The sequence below is a fragment of the Coniosporium apollinis genome (genome assembly GCF_000281105.1).
Source record: "Coniosporium apollinis CBS 100218 chromosome Unknown supercont1.74, whole genome shotgun sequence".
Lineage (NCBI taxonomy): Eukaryota > Fungi > Ascomycota > Dothideomycetes > Coniosporium > Coniosporium apollinis.
Genome location: NW_006913336.1, coordinates 31,281 through 48,946, shown reverse-complemented (window position 1 = coordinate 48,946; position 17,666 = coordinate 31,281). Strand labels below are relative to the sequence as shown.

The 17,666-nt window shown below is 40.8% G+C and overlaps 3 protein-coding genes across 3 annotated transcripts; 2 read left to right on the top strand and 1 right to left on the bottom strand.

The window, feature by feature from the left end:
- Positions 1–17: 17 nt before the first annotated feature.
- W97_09023 (uncharacterized protein) lies at positions 18–655 on the top strand (the record flags this gene model as incomplete). The annotated part of the gene is made up of 1 exon (XM_007786887.1): positions 18–655. A coding segment is annotated over one exon (638 nt), but the record flags the coding sequence as incomplete, so codon positions are not given.
- Positions 656–1,259: 604 nt separating this feature from the next.
- Positions 1,260–2,261, top strand: W97_09022 (uncharacterized protein; the record flags this gene model as incomplete). Its single annotated transcript, XM_007786886.1, has 2 exons — positions 1,260–1,543; positions 1,598–2,261. 2 exons carry the CDS (start codon positions 1,260–1,262, stop codon positions 2,259–2,261), a joined length of 948 nt encoding a protein of 315 aa, XP_007785076.1.
- Positions 2,262–3,633: 1,372 nt separating this feature from the next.
- On the bottom strand, positions 3,634–7,409 carry W97_09021 (uncharacterized protein; the record flags this gene model as incomplete). Its single annotated transcript, XM_007786885.1, has 3 exons — positions 3,634–4,186; positions 4,983–6,969; positions 7,028–7,409. 3 exons carry the CDS (start codon positions 7,407–7,409, stop codon positions 3,634–3,636), a joined length of 2,922 nt encoding a protein of 973 aa, XP_007785075.1.
- Positions 7,410–17,666: the final 10,257 nt, after the last annotated feature.

Below are 17,666 nucleotides of genomic sequence, written 5' to 3'. Positions count from 1 at the left end.
CACCTTGACCGCTTCAGGGCCCACCACCACCGCCGAGATCGAGATCGAGGCGCTTCCCACCGCTGTTCCGGAAAATGCCTCTGCTGCCGCCGCTTTCTCAGCAACCGCGCCTACAGCTCCGCCTGCATCTCCGCCGCGCCCAGCTATTCCCCGCGCCATCGTCCTCCCCGAGTATGGTCGCCTCACCCAGTCACCCAGGGCCACTCCTGCGTCATTGAGGGAAAGGGAACACACAGATGACTACATGTCCTATAACCCGTCGTACGGCGTAGCAGAGCGCTTCCGCGACAGCATTAATATAGCCGACGGCCAGTCGCCGCGGGACAGCGCGAGCAGTGCTGGGGGCAGATTACGAGCCAACACCGGCTGCAGCGCGCAGGGCGAGAGCGGTAATGGTACAAACATGGCGCACATGTCTGACACCTTACCGGAGGACGACGGGATGAGGGTGCTGCGGCAGAAGATCCACGCGATAAGGGATATGGAGGCGAGCAGCGAGGAGAAGGCGAGACGGATGCATCTGCTTATGATGGAGCGGTACCAGGCCTCCCACGCTTATCTGCTGAGGGCGCAGAGCCCGTCGAGTATCACGTTAAGCGAGAGGCCGCATACGCCGGCTTCGACCAGCTCGATGCTTGAGGGGAATGCTGGATAGCCTTCCTCGCCCGTGTCTGTCTATTCAGTCACCGACCCTTCCAACCCCTTTAACGTCACGCTAAAAGACCTCGAGCCCTCCTTCCGGCCCCGACACACCGGCCAACCCGACTAGGACATGCAAATCGAAGACGACGGCCACGACGACTCAGAAGAGCAGCCCCAAGAGCTGGGCTGCGAGCACTACAAGCGCAATGTCAAGGTGCAGTGCTTCGACTGCCGGCGCTGGTACCCGTGCCGCCACTGCCACGACGGCGCTGAGGACCACCGGCTCAACCGGCACACGACGTAGAATATGCTGTGCATGCTGTGCGCGACGCCGCAGCCGGCAGGGGGGTGCTGCGCGAACTGCCGGCAACTGGCCGCGTGGTATTATTGCGGGATCTGCAAGCTGTGGGACGACGATAGTAGTAAGAGGATCTATCACTGCGAGGATTGTGGGATTTGTAGACGGGGGGTGGGGCTGGGGAAGGATTTTATTCATTGCAAGGTAATCAGCCTCATATTCATCCTCCCCTTCCCCCAAAACACACATGCAGACATATACAAATACATATACCTACTACATCTATCGCCCCTATGTTGAAGCATTTTGTTGACTAGATATGCCCCAGAAATGCAACGTCTGCATCTCCATCGCCTACGCCAGCACCCACCACTGCATTGAGCGCGCCACCGACTGCGACTGCCCCATCTGCGGGGATTACCTCTTCACGTCGTCGACCTCGGCGGTCTCCATCAAATGCGGACACTACATGCACCGGACGTGCTACGAGAGCTACATGGAGACCGACTACAAGTGCCCGATCTGCAAGAAGTCCGCCGTGAACATGGAACTGCAGTGGCGGAAGCTCAAGGACGCCACCAACGCGCAGCCCATGCCGCCCCAGTTCGCGGACACTAGGGTGGTGGTGTAGTGTAACGACTGCTCGGCGAAAAGTAGTGTCAAGTACCACTGGGTCGGGAACAAGTGCGCGACGTGCGACAGCTTCAACACGAATGAGCTGCAGTTGCTCAGCGGAGGGGAGCAGTGTCTGCCACCTCCGCCGGGCCAGCAACAGCAACAGCAACAGCAACAGCAGCAGCAGCAGCAGCAGCAGGAGGAAGAGGGAACCGAAGCCCCAACCATCTCCCTCGGCACCAACCTCCCACCCGCAGTCCTAACCCCGCAGCCCGTGCGCCGGCTCGCGCCCGCCACGTTCCGGGAAGTGCGCCGACCGTCAGGCTCGTATTTCCTCAGCGCGGCCGAGGAGCGGGCCGCCGAGCGGTCGCGGCCGGCGTCGGCGACGGCGATTTCGGCCATGGCGGCCGTGGAGAACGGCCGCGAGCTGGCGTACGGGATGCTGGCGCGGATGAGTCGGAGCTTGTCGCCCATTAGGAGGTATATCGAGGGTGGGGATGTGGCTATGACGGATGCGGATGCGGATGAGGAGGGAGAGGAGGGGAGGGCAGGGGGCGGTGGTGAGGAGGGGGAAGGGCAGGAGGACGATGGGAGCGAGGAGAGCGACGAGGAGATGGATGAGGGGGAGTATTCGAATGAGGACGATGATGCCGATATGGATGATGGGGATGAGCTGGATCGGATTGAGCTTTTAGGATATCGGTGACACGACTGGCATTTGGGGTAAAGGGAGTGTTGCTTGTTTTTGGTTCTCAGGCGCTAGGGGGAAAAGGCATGGCTGAGGCGTTTTCCTAAGGGGTGGTGGGCGTTCTTGTGCGTATTTACACATTCGCGGATAGGACGCTCGTAGACACTACAATTAACCCATCACGGTGCTGAAGTACCCGTTTGCTCGGTTCATTCTCAATATACTCTACGCAATATTCAACTAAAACCCAATAATGCAGAATTAGCCCCCGGCTTCCCTCATCGCTACCGTCGTGTAGAATCCTATAACCATAGTTTTCTCCCACTGCGAGTCTGTGTGAAATACATACTCTTTCCTTTGCTTCCACATCTTGAGCCTTTTTTTCTCACGCACAAAGTCTTCCATTTCAAACCTGACATAAACCCTCACGCGCTCTCATCCACCGTCACTCCCACAAATCCTCCCACTTCCAAAACCACAAACTCATCAACACCCTGCGTGTCTCTGTTCTCGTAGTATGAATACTTGTCGATTACCCACGTGACCAAGCGGCTTGAGCGTAGAGATCATAATCAGCCAATAACACCACACGCCTTCACAATCAGTTGATTTGGGCTTCATTCCCTGACCTTCCACTGACAAGGCAGGAAGAACCCGGCGTCCCAAGTAAAGATCCTCCTCCCTTTGAAGTCTTCTTGCTCACACCCTGTTCAGAGTTCGCCGCACGTCTCTATCTTTGCCGCTGAGCGGCCCGAGGCATCTTGCTGTGGTCTTGTTCAAATATGAGAATATTTTCCTGAGCTGTTAGTGAGCGTTGAGTGCAGCGACTCGGTCTGTAAATCCCTTGGATAAAATGTGAGGACCTTGCGGGTTTGGGAAGGCACTCCCCTTTGGCTTCTACTTGGCTTGTAGCTTTCCGGAGCAGACCTGACCGTGGCGGGAGCTGGCGTACAGACGGTTTGAGTTCGCTTGACCAGTCTACATGAAGAACGATGTCAGAAAGGCTTGCCTTCTAAGCTGCGAGATGCCGAAACTACCTTAGTCCTGCACCGATTGGAGCACTCACGAGTTAATCCTGACCGGAAGCACTTGGGTAGCGCGTCGCGACCAGTTCCGGTCTAGGACCCAGTTCCTTATGGGGTGCAGGATAGTTCATCTCGTGATTAATAGCATTATCGTTTAGATCGTCGTCAAGAGCTGTCCGTCTTTCAGATTCCAGCTCCGCGTCTGTGGTGTCGGGTAAGGTAGAGATATCATCTCTATCTAGCGTGTTAACTTGGCCGCCTTCGACTACTGTTGGAGTGCTAGTATCTCTTTCGTGATAATCGGACTCTTCTCCGGACGCGAATGACACTTCTGATTCTTCATCGGGAACCTCCCGCTGAGGACGTTAGGTCCTTTGGTTTATTCCTGGCTCATCATGCTCATCCTCCTGAACTTGCCGCTCATCCGCCCTCGCAACATCAATCCCAAACCTCCTGCCTTCCCTCCCATCTTTCTCTTTGTCCCACCACCCTATACTAAATACCCATCCCGCAAATACTTTATCTCTTAGCTCCCGCTCACTGCACCACTCCGAGCCCTCCGGAATGACATCCTTCCCCAGCATTTCCGAGCCAGCAAGTAAACTCGCCACAGCCGCAATGCTGCATGGGTTCTTTGGCAGCACTCTCCGCGTATCCATCAGGAAGAAGGTGATGGCTGCGCAAAGAGCCATCGTTGCCAGAAGAGCTTGCAAGATGCGCGTGGATATCTCACTCTGCTGCAAACGAAGGCGATCTAGGTTGACGACCGTGGCATTGGTAGTGCCGAGTGGTTCTTCGCTGCGGACCCGCTGTGCATGTAGAATCTGCGCGACGATGCGGCTGTATGTTGCCTCCGCCGTTTCTCGTAAGGTCTTAACATTATTTGCGCCGACTAGGTTCTCCAACGGAACTCCATATCTGCCGTTGATCATCAGTAAAAAAAAATAGTCCAAGTCATCTGTTGTTCTGTAGTCTTGATAGGAGAATTCCTGAAGCCCAAAGATATTGGTGAAAGACTCATTAGATAATATCATGGCTCTGCCGGCAATTGGATGCGGCGGGCTGTCCTCAGCAAGCCTCAGCGTTGGCAAGACGAGCGTAGTTTCCGTTTCAATTGTTTGGATATAAGGCCAACAACCGATGCTTGTCACATTTTCCGAACTGATGTGAGAATTCTCAAAATCGTGGTAAGTGCGCCAGACTTGTCCGATAGTGACGCGTGTCCATGGACAGTGCTCTGGATAAGTCACAAACCCGTCCGCGGACCCGCTGTGCATGTAGAATCTGCGCGACGATGCGGCTGTATGTTGCCTCCGCCGTTTCTCGTAAGGTCTTAACATTATTTGCGCCGACTAGGTTCTCCAACGGAACTCCATATCTGCCGTTGATCATCAGTAAAAAAAAATAGTCCAAGTCATCTGTTGTTCTGTAGTCTTGATAGGAGAATTCCTGAAGCCCAAAGATATTGGTGAAAGACTCATTAGATAATATCATGGCTCTGCCGGCAATTGGATGCGGCGGGCTGTCCTCAGCAAGCCTCAGCGTTGGCAAGACGAGCGTAGTTTCCGTTTCAATTGTTTGGATATAAGGCCAACAACCGATGCTTGTCACATTTTCCGAACTGATGTGAGAATTCTCAAAATCGTGGTAAGTGCGCCAGACTTGTCCGATAGTGACGCGTGTCCATGGACAGTGCTCTGGATAAGTCACAAACCCGTCCGGGTCAAAATTAGACGACCAGCGTCCAATCCAACTGCCCGGCGTCCAGTTTATCTCACTCAAGTGAGCTTTAGCTTCGATAGGGTTCACATAAGTGTCGCCGCAGTCTGTAAAGTTGAATTCTGGTGTCAGTACGGTGCAATTTGCGACACCTTGAGCGGCCGGCAATACGCCCAGCAGCCTGCTTGCCGGCCCCTCTGGGATCGTAAAATTCTTTACCATGGGACTACCCACAATTTCAATCGTTGGTAGTGCTAACTTATCATATGTCCAGCTAGGATAGGAGACGTTGCTTAATTGTGTTAGGATCGCAACCGCCATGCCATTCTCTGAATGGTCGTTAGGGTCAAATGATATGCTTGTGTTAACACGAAACTGGTCAAGCTGCCGAATATATACGTCGGTGGTTTGAGGTACAACGGCGGGTGTGAAAAGACCACTAGTTACGATGGCCAACAAGGGCGCAAGCATCATAGCCAGCGCGGTTGTGGCGACCGCGTATTGACGCTTTTTGGTGGCCGTATAGAGCGCATGGACGCCAACTCTGCTTAGATAGTTCTCTAGAACAGAGTTCGATGGACTGGCGCCACCCAACCTGAGGCAATGAAAGGGATTGAAAATTCGGACCTCGCAGTCAAGCATTCCGAAGAGGAAGCCGACGGAAACCATAACAAGAGTTGGGAGGTAGGTCCAGGCATGATGCACATATTCGCTGGATGGAACATCAGAGAGGCCATGACGTGTCCGGGAGATGTAGTAGGTTCCTTCAAGTACGGCGACAATGGCGAGTGGTGCAGCCAGGAGAATCACGCGAGCTGTCACCGAGACCGCGAAAGGCCGGTACCAAGAGATCTTATCAGGCCCTTTTCTTTCACAGAATTCTTCTAGTGATGATATCCCCTCAATACGAAATGTTGGCACGGGGTCTCCGACAGAAAGTTGAGTCCAGTACCTTCGGCCGGCAAGGCGTTGACACAACGCTGGCACGTCGAGAGTGCCTGCACCTTGGAGCAATGACATGATGTACGGGCTCCTCGCGAAAACGGTGGCCGCTCCGCCGATTAAGCTGAGATCGGTGGGAAGGGACATCGACGCCGCAGCCCAACAGAGGAATGCAGCAGATCCTAGAAGCAGTAGGAGAATCAGTTCAATCAGCCAGAATGAGAGTTGCCTGACAAATATGCGACTCTCATCACTCGTTGAGAATCCCTGAAAAGGCTCATTGGCGGGAACCATCATATATGCCTTGATGACTTGTGCGGCGACTGTGCGATAGTATTGACGCAAAGCAGGACCAACAACCGTAATATCATTGTTAGGACTTGCGCCCTCACTAAGGCCGTCGTTCAAGCCATCATCGGTCCAGTTGAAGCTTAGATCAGGCATTGTTGCGTTCATGAAGTGCAATATTGCCCAATCACGGTCCCACCCTACCGGCGAGCCAAGAAACTCGTTGCCGGCAAAATTTAGAGATTGGAGGAAGCCCTCCGTAATGGCCCAGGGATCCAGCCTAGGAGCGATAGATGGTGGACGACTCCGGATAACTGAAACGTCTGGAAGAAAACCCTGGGCAAGACCTTGCGGGTTATAACGTACGGCAGCTCTTTCGGCTACGTAGGAAGGCTTGCACACCAAAGCTTTTTGTTGAGACAAAACCCATTTATACTCTTCAGGAGATGTATCGTTGTCTATGCTGATATCGAGATATTCCAGTTGTCCAATGGCGAACAAAAGGCGCCGTTTAGAGGTGCTGGACGGTACCTCATGGCATGTTTGTTCAGAGAACGAGCTGAAGATCTGACTGTTGTTCTGGGACTTGCTTATATAGGGATGCAACGAGATGTTGAAGCAAGACAGCGACGAGATCTCGATGTCGGCCCCCTGGTACGGGCCATTGTCTTTCACCAAAATCTGATCTGCTGTTTCGCAGTCAAGGTCTGCAGACATGACATCCACTTCGCCAGTAATAGTAGAGTTGGAGGCTTGAGAATGTGATCAGCATCAGCCTTTATCCGAGTTGCACGTCCGCTGGTCACTTACGATTAGTGGTCTTGAACGATTGGAACGCAAAATCCCTGGTCGTTCCGAAGGGCAGTGTTGTGTTATAAACACTTGCGGCCCAGACTGCAGCGACCGGCGCGGAGACAACGGAGGAAATATTGAATGGATTGTTGCGAAACTTGTCCAGTGCGATGAGCGCCGTGCCATTATTGTGGATCGGGGCAACGGCGAGTGTGAGCAGGCCTGTAGACAAGATCGTCATGATCTTGATCAGAACCGTTCCGGTTACGGCAACGGCAACTGGGAAGTGTGACGCGCGAATGGACTGATACAGGCTCGACAAGATCCACGGAGATACGTAATCCAGCATCAGACTATTCTCTGCTGTCTGTTGCTCACGAGCCATCAAAGCCCAGGGCATTACCTTCATGCTGTCAGACTTAAGCAGCGCCGGTAAGGGTTGTGGGGGGCATTTGGTTTACCTGCTTGGCTCGATACTCTACCTGACCCCATAGGGCTGCGATGAGGGTAAAAACTGCGATCGGTTAGCAGACATTACAGAAACCCAATCGAATAAGCACTCACCAGCAGTCGGCCCATAGGTCCAGAGGTAGTAGTAACTTGAGTCGGCCGTGCTCAATCCCTGGTAGCTACGAGATATAGCGAAAAGGACGGCGAGAGCAATGATGAGACTGAGGAATATACCCAGAAACGCGGATTGCACTGGCCTTGACAGGAATATTGGCGGATGAGTACAACCCCGGTTTTTTGCTGGAGCAATTCTGCTGTGCTTGTCGCTGCTTGAAGTCTCGGTCACGCCAGTTGTTTCGAGTATCGGCCCTTCTTTTGATTGCTCGTTAGCATTTATTTGGTCAGTTCCATTGCTCTTGTCGTTACTTGAAGTCTCGATCGCCTCTGCTGTTTCAAGTAACGATCCTTCGAATGCTTGCTCGTTGGGATTTGCTGAGGCACTTGTACTGTCCTGGTTGCTGCTTGAAGTCTCGGTCACCTCAGTAATTTCGAGTGACGGATCTTCGAATGATTCCTCGTTCGCATCTCGGTTTCCCAAATCCGATGCCATTGGAATTACCGAATTGGTCTTCGAGATTTGCTTGCCATGTGCGAGCTGTACCAATAAGGGATCTAATGTCACTATGCCAGGGTACGGGAAGACAAGATGTACTGATGAACACCGGCTAGCTGGGCAGATGGCGACAACTGGCGCAGGTCGGCGTTATTACTAGTTTTCTGACGGCGCTTTCAGGCATCCGGTTACACAAGGTGCGCCACCTATCGGTGCCTACAAGGGGGCTTCATAAGCGGGTCGGACGCCTATCCTGTCTAGCGCTGTACTTTTTGATTGTGTCTTCTGCAAGAAGGTACCACACTAGACAGGGTGGGCGTCCAGCCCGCTCATGCAGCACCCTTGTATATGCAGGCTCTATTTTTGACTTTTGGGGGCTAAAATTTCTGGGTGGTCGGTAGACCCACGGGCGGCGGGCGGTCGAGGTTATCTCTCAAGGCTGAGCTATCACTACACTGCCTGTGTTATCTTCTATGAGGCGATTGTCCACGTCAGCTGCGACTTGTACTAATTTCGGGGGCTTGCTGCTGTGTGATTCTACCAACAAGGCAATCTGATTCTAGATTCACTCACCCGCAGGCGCAGCAAGTCGTACAAGGTTCTATGCTGCCCAAGACATTAGCTGTTAGCTCATGCGGCGCAGTGCAGCTAGGCAATCGTGCTAAAACCTGTGAGGCTATGCCTACAGCCTCCATTTCCTAAAAACACGATCACGTCGGTGCAGGGGTTGTATAGCCACGTCGTTGCCAAATTAAACGGGACTTCCGCAAACTCACCAAACTCACGAATCCTCAACCACCACGAATACCATCAATCATATAGCTCTAAATGCATCGAATTAAGCTTGTAGCAGCTTATCATCTTGCTATCTCTATCTGAATACATGTGCAAGCAAGATAGTAGATGAGGATGTTTTGTTAATGCAATCTCGTGGTCCCGCTTTATTTGGCAACAACGTGATAGCTTAAGCTAAATGCGAGGTCGATGCTGTCACCTTATTGCCTAGCACTCCTAGTTGTCTAGTTGATGCAATATAATAGGCTACTTTTGCAGCTAGTGCTTAAAGAACTAGTGCTTATCGGATTGAATATAGCTAGCCAAGGAGCGAGGCTTTAGTGGTTTTTTAAGCACTAAATAATGCTTATTAAACACTATTTTAGTTTTTATCTACTAAGCGCTATATTTAGTTAGTAATCTAATAAATAATGATTCTATTTAATATATTCTATAGTATTAAAGAAGCTTACTATCTTATTATCTATTACTACTACTATTACTACTAATAAAGTTCTAATTTTAGCTCAATAAGCACTTAATTAATTTTTAACTACTTAACCGCTAATTAATTAACTATTAATAAATATTACTACTAGCTAACCTACTATTCTCCACCCTAATATCTATAGAAACTACGCTTTACCGTAGTAAAATAGTAGTAAATATAAAGATAATAAAGTAGAGATCCTTTACTATAATTACTAATAAGAATAAAGAAGCTTTAAAGATAAAGGTAATAGTAGTAGTAGTAGTAGCGCTATATATATTCCTTAATAAAAATAAGGTTATAATATTATTTAGCTAGCTAATAATCGCGTTACTATTATAAATATAAGCTATTGTTGCTGAGAAGTAATGGTAAAGTGCGCTCTATTATAAAGTATCTAGATATAGGGTAATCTAGGCTAAATAAATCTAGCGCGCTATAGAATAAAATAGTAATCCCCTATAGTAGAGAAATAATAGCGGTTTATAGACCTTTAAAAATAAAATTTACTTAAGATTACTATAATTTAACCTACTTAAACTTCTTTTTAATATATAAACTCCTATTCTTTAGATAATACAGATTATAGGTAATATAGTTAATTAAAGGTCCCTATATAGTAGAACCGTCTAGAGCTCTTGATTTACATCTATGAATAGTAGTAGTATGTTATCCGTAAAGTAATAGGCTTAATATATTAAAAGCCTAAATATTCTATCTAAAACTAGGCTATCTAGATCTAGTTAGAAGGAAATTATAGTGAATCTAAATTGCTAGATAGCTATAGTAAAAAGAGCACTTTAGCTAAAAGAAAAGAAGGTTAAACTTACGCAGTTAAAGGCTGCGTTTAAAGATTATAATCTAATTATAGTAATAACAACTCTATTTTTAGCTAATACTAGGCTAGTAAGGGTAGCTAGGGTTTTAAATAACCTAAATTAGGTTAATTCAATACTATTTACACTAGTGTAGCACTTTTATTTAGAGTAGCTATCTAAACTAGAGCTTCCTCTAAAGTTTAAGGAGAAAAGCCGCTAATAGTGGAACCTATAGATATATATATATAAATATTTTATTTTATAACTAGCTAGTTTTCCAACGGAGAAATCGCGTATACTATTTATAGAATTCTATTTAGATCTAATCTAGTATAAGTAGTAGAAGCGGCACTAGGCTAGTATATCTATAGATAGCGTAATCTAGGCTATTTTAAAGGTAAAAATCCCCAATTTGATAGAAAATATATATAAACGCAAATAGTAGATTATTTTATAGATAAAGAATATAAAGTAAGCATATTAGAGCTCTACAAAACTCTTTAATTATCTAAAGTTACAGTAAGCCGACTGCAATAAGAATAATTAAAAAGTTAATAGTAACTATTATTATAATAGTAACTTTTTCTTCGCCTTGAATATTAATTTATAAGAGCGCCTAGAGATTTTTAGACGGCACTATAATTAGCTTATTAATTTAGAGGTAGATATAAATAATTATTACTACTAAATTAAGGCTTAGTAAGGCTAAATCTAGGCTAAACTAGCCTAGAATAAGATTAAAGGGTCTATATTATAGACTCTTCCACCTGCTTCTCTAATATAAAAGGTAAAAGATAAAAGACGGGCGAATTCTAAATGGTATAAAGATTAGAAAAAGTCTAAGATAATTATATAACCCTAGAAAGGGAGTGTAAGTAAGGCTAAAAAGAGTGCTAATAAGCTTAAAAAGAAATGCTAGAGTTATAGCTAGTTTAATTACTTAAAGGATTTCTATTCTAAAGCTAAATACTTATTAAAAGTATAGACTCTAAATGTTCTATCTATATCTAGTGGGCTAGATCTTATATATAGAGGAGTAGAAGGTAGATAACTAGCTTATAAGGGCCTAAAAATAGCTAGATAGCCGGCTTATTACTATACTCGTCTAAATATAAGGAGGATGAAGTTCTTAAATAATAGAAGCTCTTCTAGATAGTGGAGTAGAGAGTAATTTTATAAGCTACTTTCTTATAAAGAAATATAGTATTAAGATTAATCATTAATAGACTACTATCTATTAAGCTTTAAATAGCTAGGCCTTAAAAATTCGAGGCACCTGTTAGGCTTATTATACTACCTGGAACTAGAATAGTTAATTTTAGTCCGGAATACACTAGTTTGTAGTAGGAGACATTACTAGTTATAATATTATCCTTAGAGTACTATAGCTAGAGGCATAGAACCCTAATATAAACTATAGAGCAAAAACAATAGCGTTTTATAAGTATCTTAGCCTTAAAAAGAAGCCTTAAATCTAGCTAGACTTAGTAGAAGGATTCCTCGCCTACCTAAAAGAGGACTTTTCGAGTCTATACGCCCTATCTATAGTGGTAATAGACTAGACTAGTCTAGAAGGGGCTACTATATAGAAAAAGCCTCTAGCTAAATACTAGAATTACTAGAATATATTCTCCTTAATAGACGCGGCCCTACTCCCTAAGTATAGACTATATAAACTCGCTATTAACCTTAAAAAAGGTTATCTATCCCTATATAGCCCACTTTACGCCTTATTAAAGGTAAAAATTCCTATATTAAAGGAATGTATCTATAAATATCTAATAAGAGGTTAGATTCAACTTTTGATATCTCTAGTAGAAGCTTCTATCCTATTTACTAAAAAGAAGGATAGAGAACTATAGCTTTATATAGAATGTTATAGTTTAAATGTAATTATAATTAAGAACTAATACCCACTCCTATTAATCTAAAAGTTATTAAATTATCTAGGGCGCGCTAAAATCTTTATAAAGTTAGACTTACGCGATATATATTATAGAATCTAGATTAAGTCTAGAAATAAATAAAAGACAATATTCTAGACTAGATATAGCTATTATAAGTATTATATAGTACCGTTTAGTCTAATGAACGCTCTAGTAATATTCTAGATCTATATTAATACTACTCTCGCCGATCTACTAGATGTTTATTATATTATCTATTTAAATAATATCCTAATCTATTCTCGCAATAGACAGAAGTATATAGAATATATTAGATTAGTTCTAGAATAGCTAAAGCGGTATATATTATACGTAAATCTTACTAAGTGCAATTTCTATACTAAAAAGATTAGATTCTTAGATTTTTTTATTACTCTAAAGGGAGTTAAAATAGAATCAAATTAGATAGCTATAATTAAAGACTAGCCGGAACCCTAGTTAGTTTAAAAGATACGTATCTTTATTAGATTTGCAAATTACTATTATTAGTTTATAGATAGTTTTTTCTATATTATAGCACCTTTAAACGAACTAATCTAGAGAGGGCTAGAGGCTACTAAAGGCGGCTATTTATAATTTAAGAAAGAGTTAGTGCCCTTAAAGCTAGATCCGGAAGCTTAAAAGTTATTCTAAAAATTAAAGGATATTTTCTCTATAGCGCCTCTATCAGTCTATTTCAATCTAGACCCGCCAATCCTCATTAAAATAAATATATTAGGGTATATAATCTTAGGTATCTTAAGCTAGAAGATATAAAATTAAACTAGAAAGACCTAATAGTATCTAGTTATATACTTCTCGCGTAAGATATTACTAGTAGAATGTAACTATAACACTTATAATAGTAAGTTACTAGCAATAGTCGCGTCTTTTAAGTATTAACACTATTATCTAGAAGGTTTAAGATAGATAGTATAAGTCTTATTAGATTATACTAACCTCTAGACTTTTATAACTACAAAAAAACTCTTAAGAAAATAGATAAAATAGGCTAAATAGCTTACCCCCTTTAATTTTATAAGTAAGCACTATTAAGGTAAAAAAAATCTAGTGGATACGCCTTTAAAAAGGCTAGACTATAAGTAGAAAGCTTAAACTAAGCCTATGTAGGTAATAATCTAATCTAAAATAGAATACTCTAGCGCTTATAAAAGTCGCTTAATTTTAGTCTAGCTAGGGCTATATTTAAAGAACTTAAGGTAATACCTTATAAAGCGGCTATAAATAAAGCTATAGACTAATTATAGTACGCTAGATCTCTACTTACTACTATAGTATAGCTAGAGGTAGATAACTCTCCTTTACACTAGATAATACTAGGCTTAGTTCTAGAAAATAAGTATATATAATATATATATAGTCTACTCTAAAAGGGGCTAGATTAACACCTAAACTAGTTGGAGAGATAGTTAGAGTATAATAGCTTATTATACTTCTAGGGAAAAATATACATTTCTTTTAAACTAGTCCAGCTAGAAGTTTTAAAAAACTACTATAATATATCTCTAGTAGGCTATTTTAGTATAGCTCGTACTATAGAACTTCTATAAAGAGATTCATATTAACTTTAGCTATAAGACTATATAAAGAACTATATAAGATCTTATAGAATCTATATAAGGAGTAAGTCTATATAGCACGCCTCTTTTAAAAAGCTAATACTACTACTAGTTCCATTAGAACTCTAGCGGGATTTAATATTAGACTTTATTATAAAATTGCTAGATAGTAATATTAATAGTAAAATTTATAATAGCATTCTTATAATAATAGACTGTTTTACTAAAATAGCCTATTATATACTAGTTAGAGAAACTATATTAGCTAATACCTTAGTAGATATCTTCCGCTAGTACATTCTACGCCTTTATAGTATACCCTAGTCTATTATAACTAATAGAGGGATAATTTTTTTTAGACTCTACGTTCTAGAAGATCTTCTACTATTATCTAGAGTAAGGTGGAGCTTTTCTATAGCCTTTTATCTATAAATAGATAGATAAACAGAAAGGCAAAACTAGATATTAGAATAGTACTTACATATTTTCTATAATTATAAGTAAGATAACTAGGTAAACCTACTACTAAAAGCTAAATCCTCTTATAATAATAGTATTCACGCTTTAACTAAGGTTACTCCCTTTATAGCGTATATAGAAATGGATCTATAGATAGAAACCTAGCCTATAAAGATTTAAAATAGGCTAGAGGTCTCTAAAACTACTAAAAAGGCGGTAAAAAAAGGAAGCTATATATGAGCTTAGTAAGCACTCTTTAATAGGCCTAGAAAGCCTAAAGGATGCACTATAATAAAGATTATAAAGCGCTCTTACTCTTATCAGGTAATCTTATATATTTAGATATAAGGAATATTGCTACTATCTAGCTAAAGAAGAAACTAGATTGTAAGAAACTAGGGTCTTTTTATATATCTAGTAACATTAACTAGAACGCGTATAAACTCGATTTACCTACGAAATTAAATATTCACCCTATCTTTAATATTAGTTTACTTAAGTCGAGTGTCTAAAATTAGCTTAGTAGATACTAGTAAGATTCGCTTAAGTAGTACTCTTAAGATAACTATATAAGTATAAAGTTTAGGCGGCTTTAATAGGGTACTAGTTAGTATTAATATAAAGCTTTATATAGATATTTATAGTAAAGAAGCGGAGGGTGGTATAATTGAAAACCAGAGAAAAGTTCTAGATTGAAAAGCTTTCTTAACTTCTTAGTCAAATTAGTATTTAATCGAGTAGCTTAGGCTATAAGTTAAGTAATACACTTAGTCGCTTTAGTATATATAATAACTATAGTATTATACTATTATATAAAATCCTTAAGTTACTCTTCGAAGGTGCTACTATAGGTATATATCTTATTAAACTAGTTTAAGAGGTTAGTAAAGAACTAGTACTAGGTATTAGGGTTCTTTAGAACTTCTATAGCGAGCGCTATAGATAAGTTAATAGCTATAGGAGCTTATAGTATATTAAGGGTGTTGACTATAGATATAGGCGCTTTAATAGAGGTAGAAGGATATATAATAGGCTATAGCTAGGCTATAATATGAAATAATTAGTTGGTATAACGTAATATCATAAAATAGGAAGACTTAATACTAGAATTTAATTTATTAGAGTAATATATAAGACGTTATATAAGGTTAGAAGGTATAGAAAGGAAAATAGGAAGAAAACTCTATAAGTAGACTATATAACTAAGTTATATAACTCTAGAATAACTGAAGAGCTAAATGCTAAGAAATACTAAGTCTAAACCGTAATAATCGCTAGGTTTTAATAGAGTAATTAAAGAAGCTAATATCTTTATATCTTTTAGTATAAAGTGCTATTCTAGTACCTCTAGCTTATTCTCTCTTAGTAGATAAATTAGCTATTTAGAACTCTTATAAGTACCTTCAATAATCTAGTTTCCTTCTATATAGTAGAATCCTTTCTTAACTATCTCTAATAGTTACTTATAGTTAATAAAAAAGTTATACTATTTTCTATAATCTCTCTAGTAGTGTGGTAATGCAGAAGGTTTATTACGTAGAAGCTAGTATAGGGTGCGCGTGCAGAGGTTTAAGGTTCTTTAAATAACTAAGATAGTCAAGCACTAATTATATTATAGTATTAAGTAGCATTATACTCGTTTTATATACCGTCTAGTCTTATATAATCTATTACTATAGTCCTATTACTACCTTAATAGTTCTACCTTAATACCTTGCCTCCGCGGATACGTATAATCTACTTACCTAAGTCTATACTTAAACTCCTTACCTATAATATTTTAGTAACTATGCTAGAGGGCTTATAAGGTATTATACAGGTGTATAACTTACGGTTAAGAGCTATTATAAGGATTAGGATTCATATTAAGGACAATATATAGGCTATAGATATATTATAGTAAAGAAACTGCTAATATTATAAACTCTAGAGATTCTACTAGATGCAGAGTCTTAGTAAATAGAATAATAGTTAGAAAGAGAACTCTCTTAACTTAGTATTATAATATAGGCACTGAATTAACTTTAAGAGAACTCGGTTCGGATTAGAGTAACTAATATTAATATATAAACTCGGACTTAATTACTAAACAAAGGTCTAGAAGGAACTATTTAGCTATAAAGGATATAGATAGTTTAAATAATAGGACGCGCGTTTAGAAAAATTGTGTCTAGTAGGAAGAGCTAGAAGCTACCTCTTTTGTAAGATTATTATTTATCCGTTTCGAGTATAGCTATAAAGAGCTTTAGAATAGTCTAGAGTCATCTATATAGAAGAATAAAATTATATTCTAGTTAGGATAAAGCTCTAACTAGTAGGAGATATCTCTAAGATCTAGGGAGTATTAAACGGAAGTAATGCTCTAAAGAATACTATAAGTAAGCTAGCAAGTATTTATAGAACTCTTCTCTTATCAAAAACTAGTATCGGATTATTACTAAAAGCTTTTAAGTACTATTTACTATTATACTACTTGCTTTTAAAGGATTTCTATTTACTCTTATTAGAACTTTTAACTTAATATATTCCTTATCCTCTATAATATCTACTCTAGCCCTTAGACTTAGTACCGCTCAAGCTTATACCGCTAGAAGTACTACTAGCTTATTAAGTTGTAATAAGAATAGTACTTATCTACTTACTTTCTCTTCTAGAGAAGCTCTAAAGTCTATATCTATTCTTATAGGCGGAGCCTCTTCTATAGAATCCTCTACTAATATAAGAAATACTATAGACTAGCTTATATTCTATTTTAAGTATCACCTAATAGCTTTAAAGATACTAATACCTATAGTAGGCTCTCTTAAACTTTCTCTTTTTAATAGTATTAATATCATTTACTAGCTTTATTAGTATAAAGCTACTATAAGAAATTGTTATATTACTAATAGGGGGTAAGCTACTAGGCTTCTAGACTTCTATACTAAGTAGATATAAGCTATAATTAAAGGAATAGAGAAACAGAAGAATAATAATTAGATTAAGCTTAAAGAGTGTATTAAATTAGAGTTTTATAATAATAACTCTATAGAGCGTATTATAATTCGACCCTTCTTTATTAGTTAGCTTTTAGAGTATAAAACTAAGGTTACTAACCTTAAAGTCTTTATTTATAAGCATATTATTATAATCTAGAATTATATAGATAATAAAGTTCTTAATTAATATTTATAGTGTGCTTAGTTCCTTTAGAAGTTACTAGTTAAGACCTAGAAAACTCTCTTTAAGTAGTATAAATTTATAACTTATAACCTAGTATTCTTTTAATTTAAGCACTTAATAAAGAAAGTCGATAAGTTAATTCTTATTAAGAAATCCTTCTAGGCGTTTACGTAATCTAGAGTAGTTAATTTAGTAGATACTCTTAAGTATCTAACTAGTAGTACTTAAAGTCTAAAGATATTAAGAGTAAAGGATATTTTATTTCTAGAGGTATCTATATTTCTTTTAATAATAGTAGTAATATTAGGTTAGAGCTATAGTCTTTTATAGACTACTTAGCCTATAGTTCTAATAGTTCCTATAGTTTAAAAGATGCTTCTACCTAT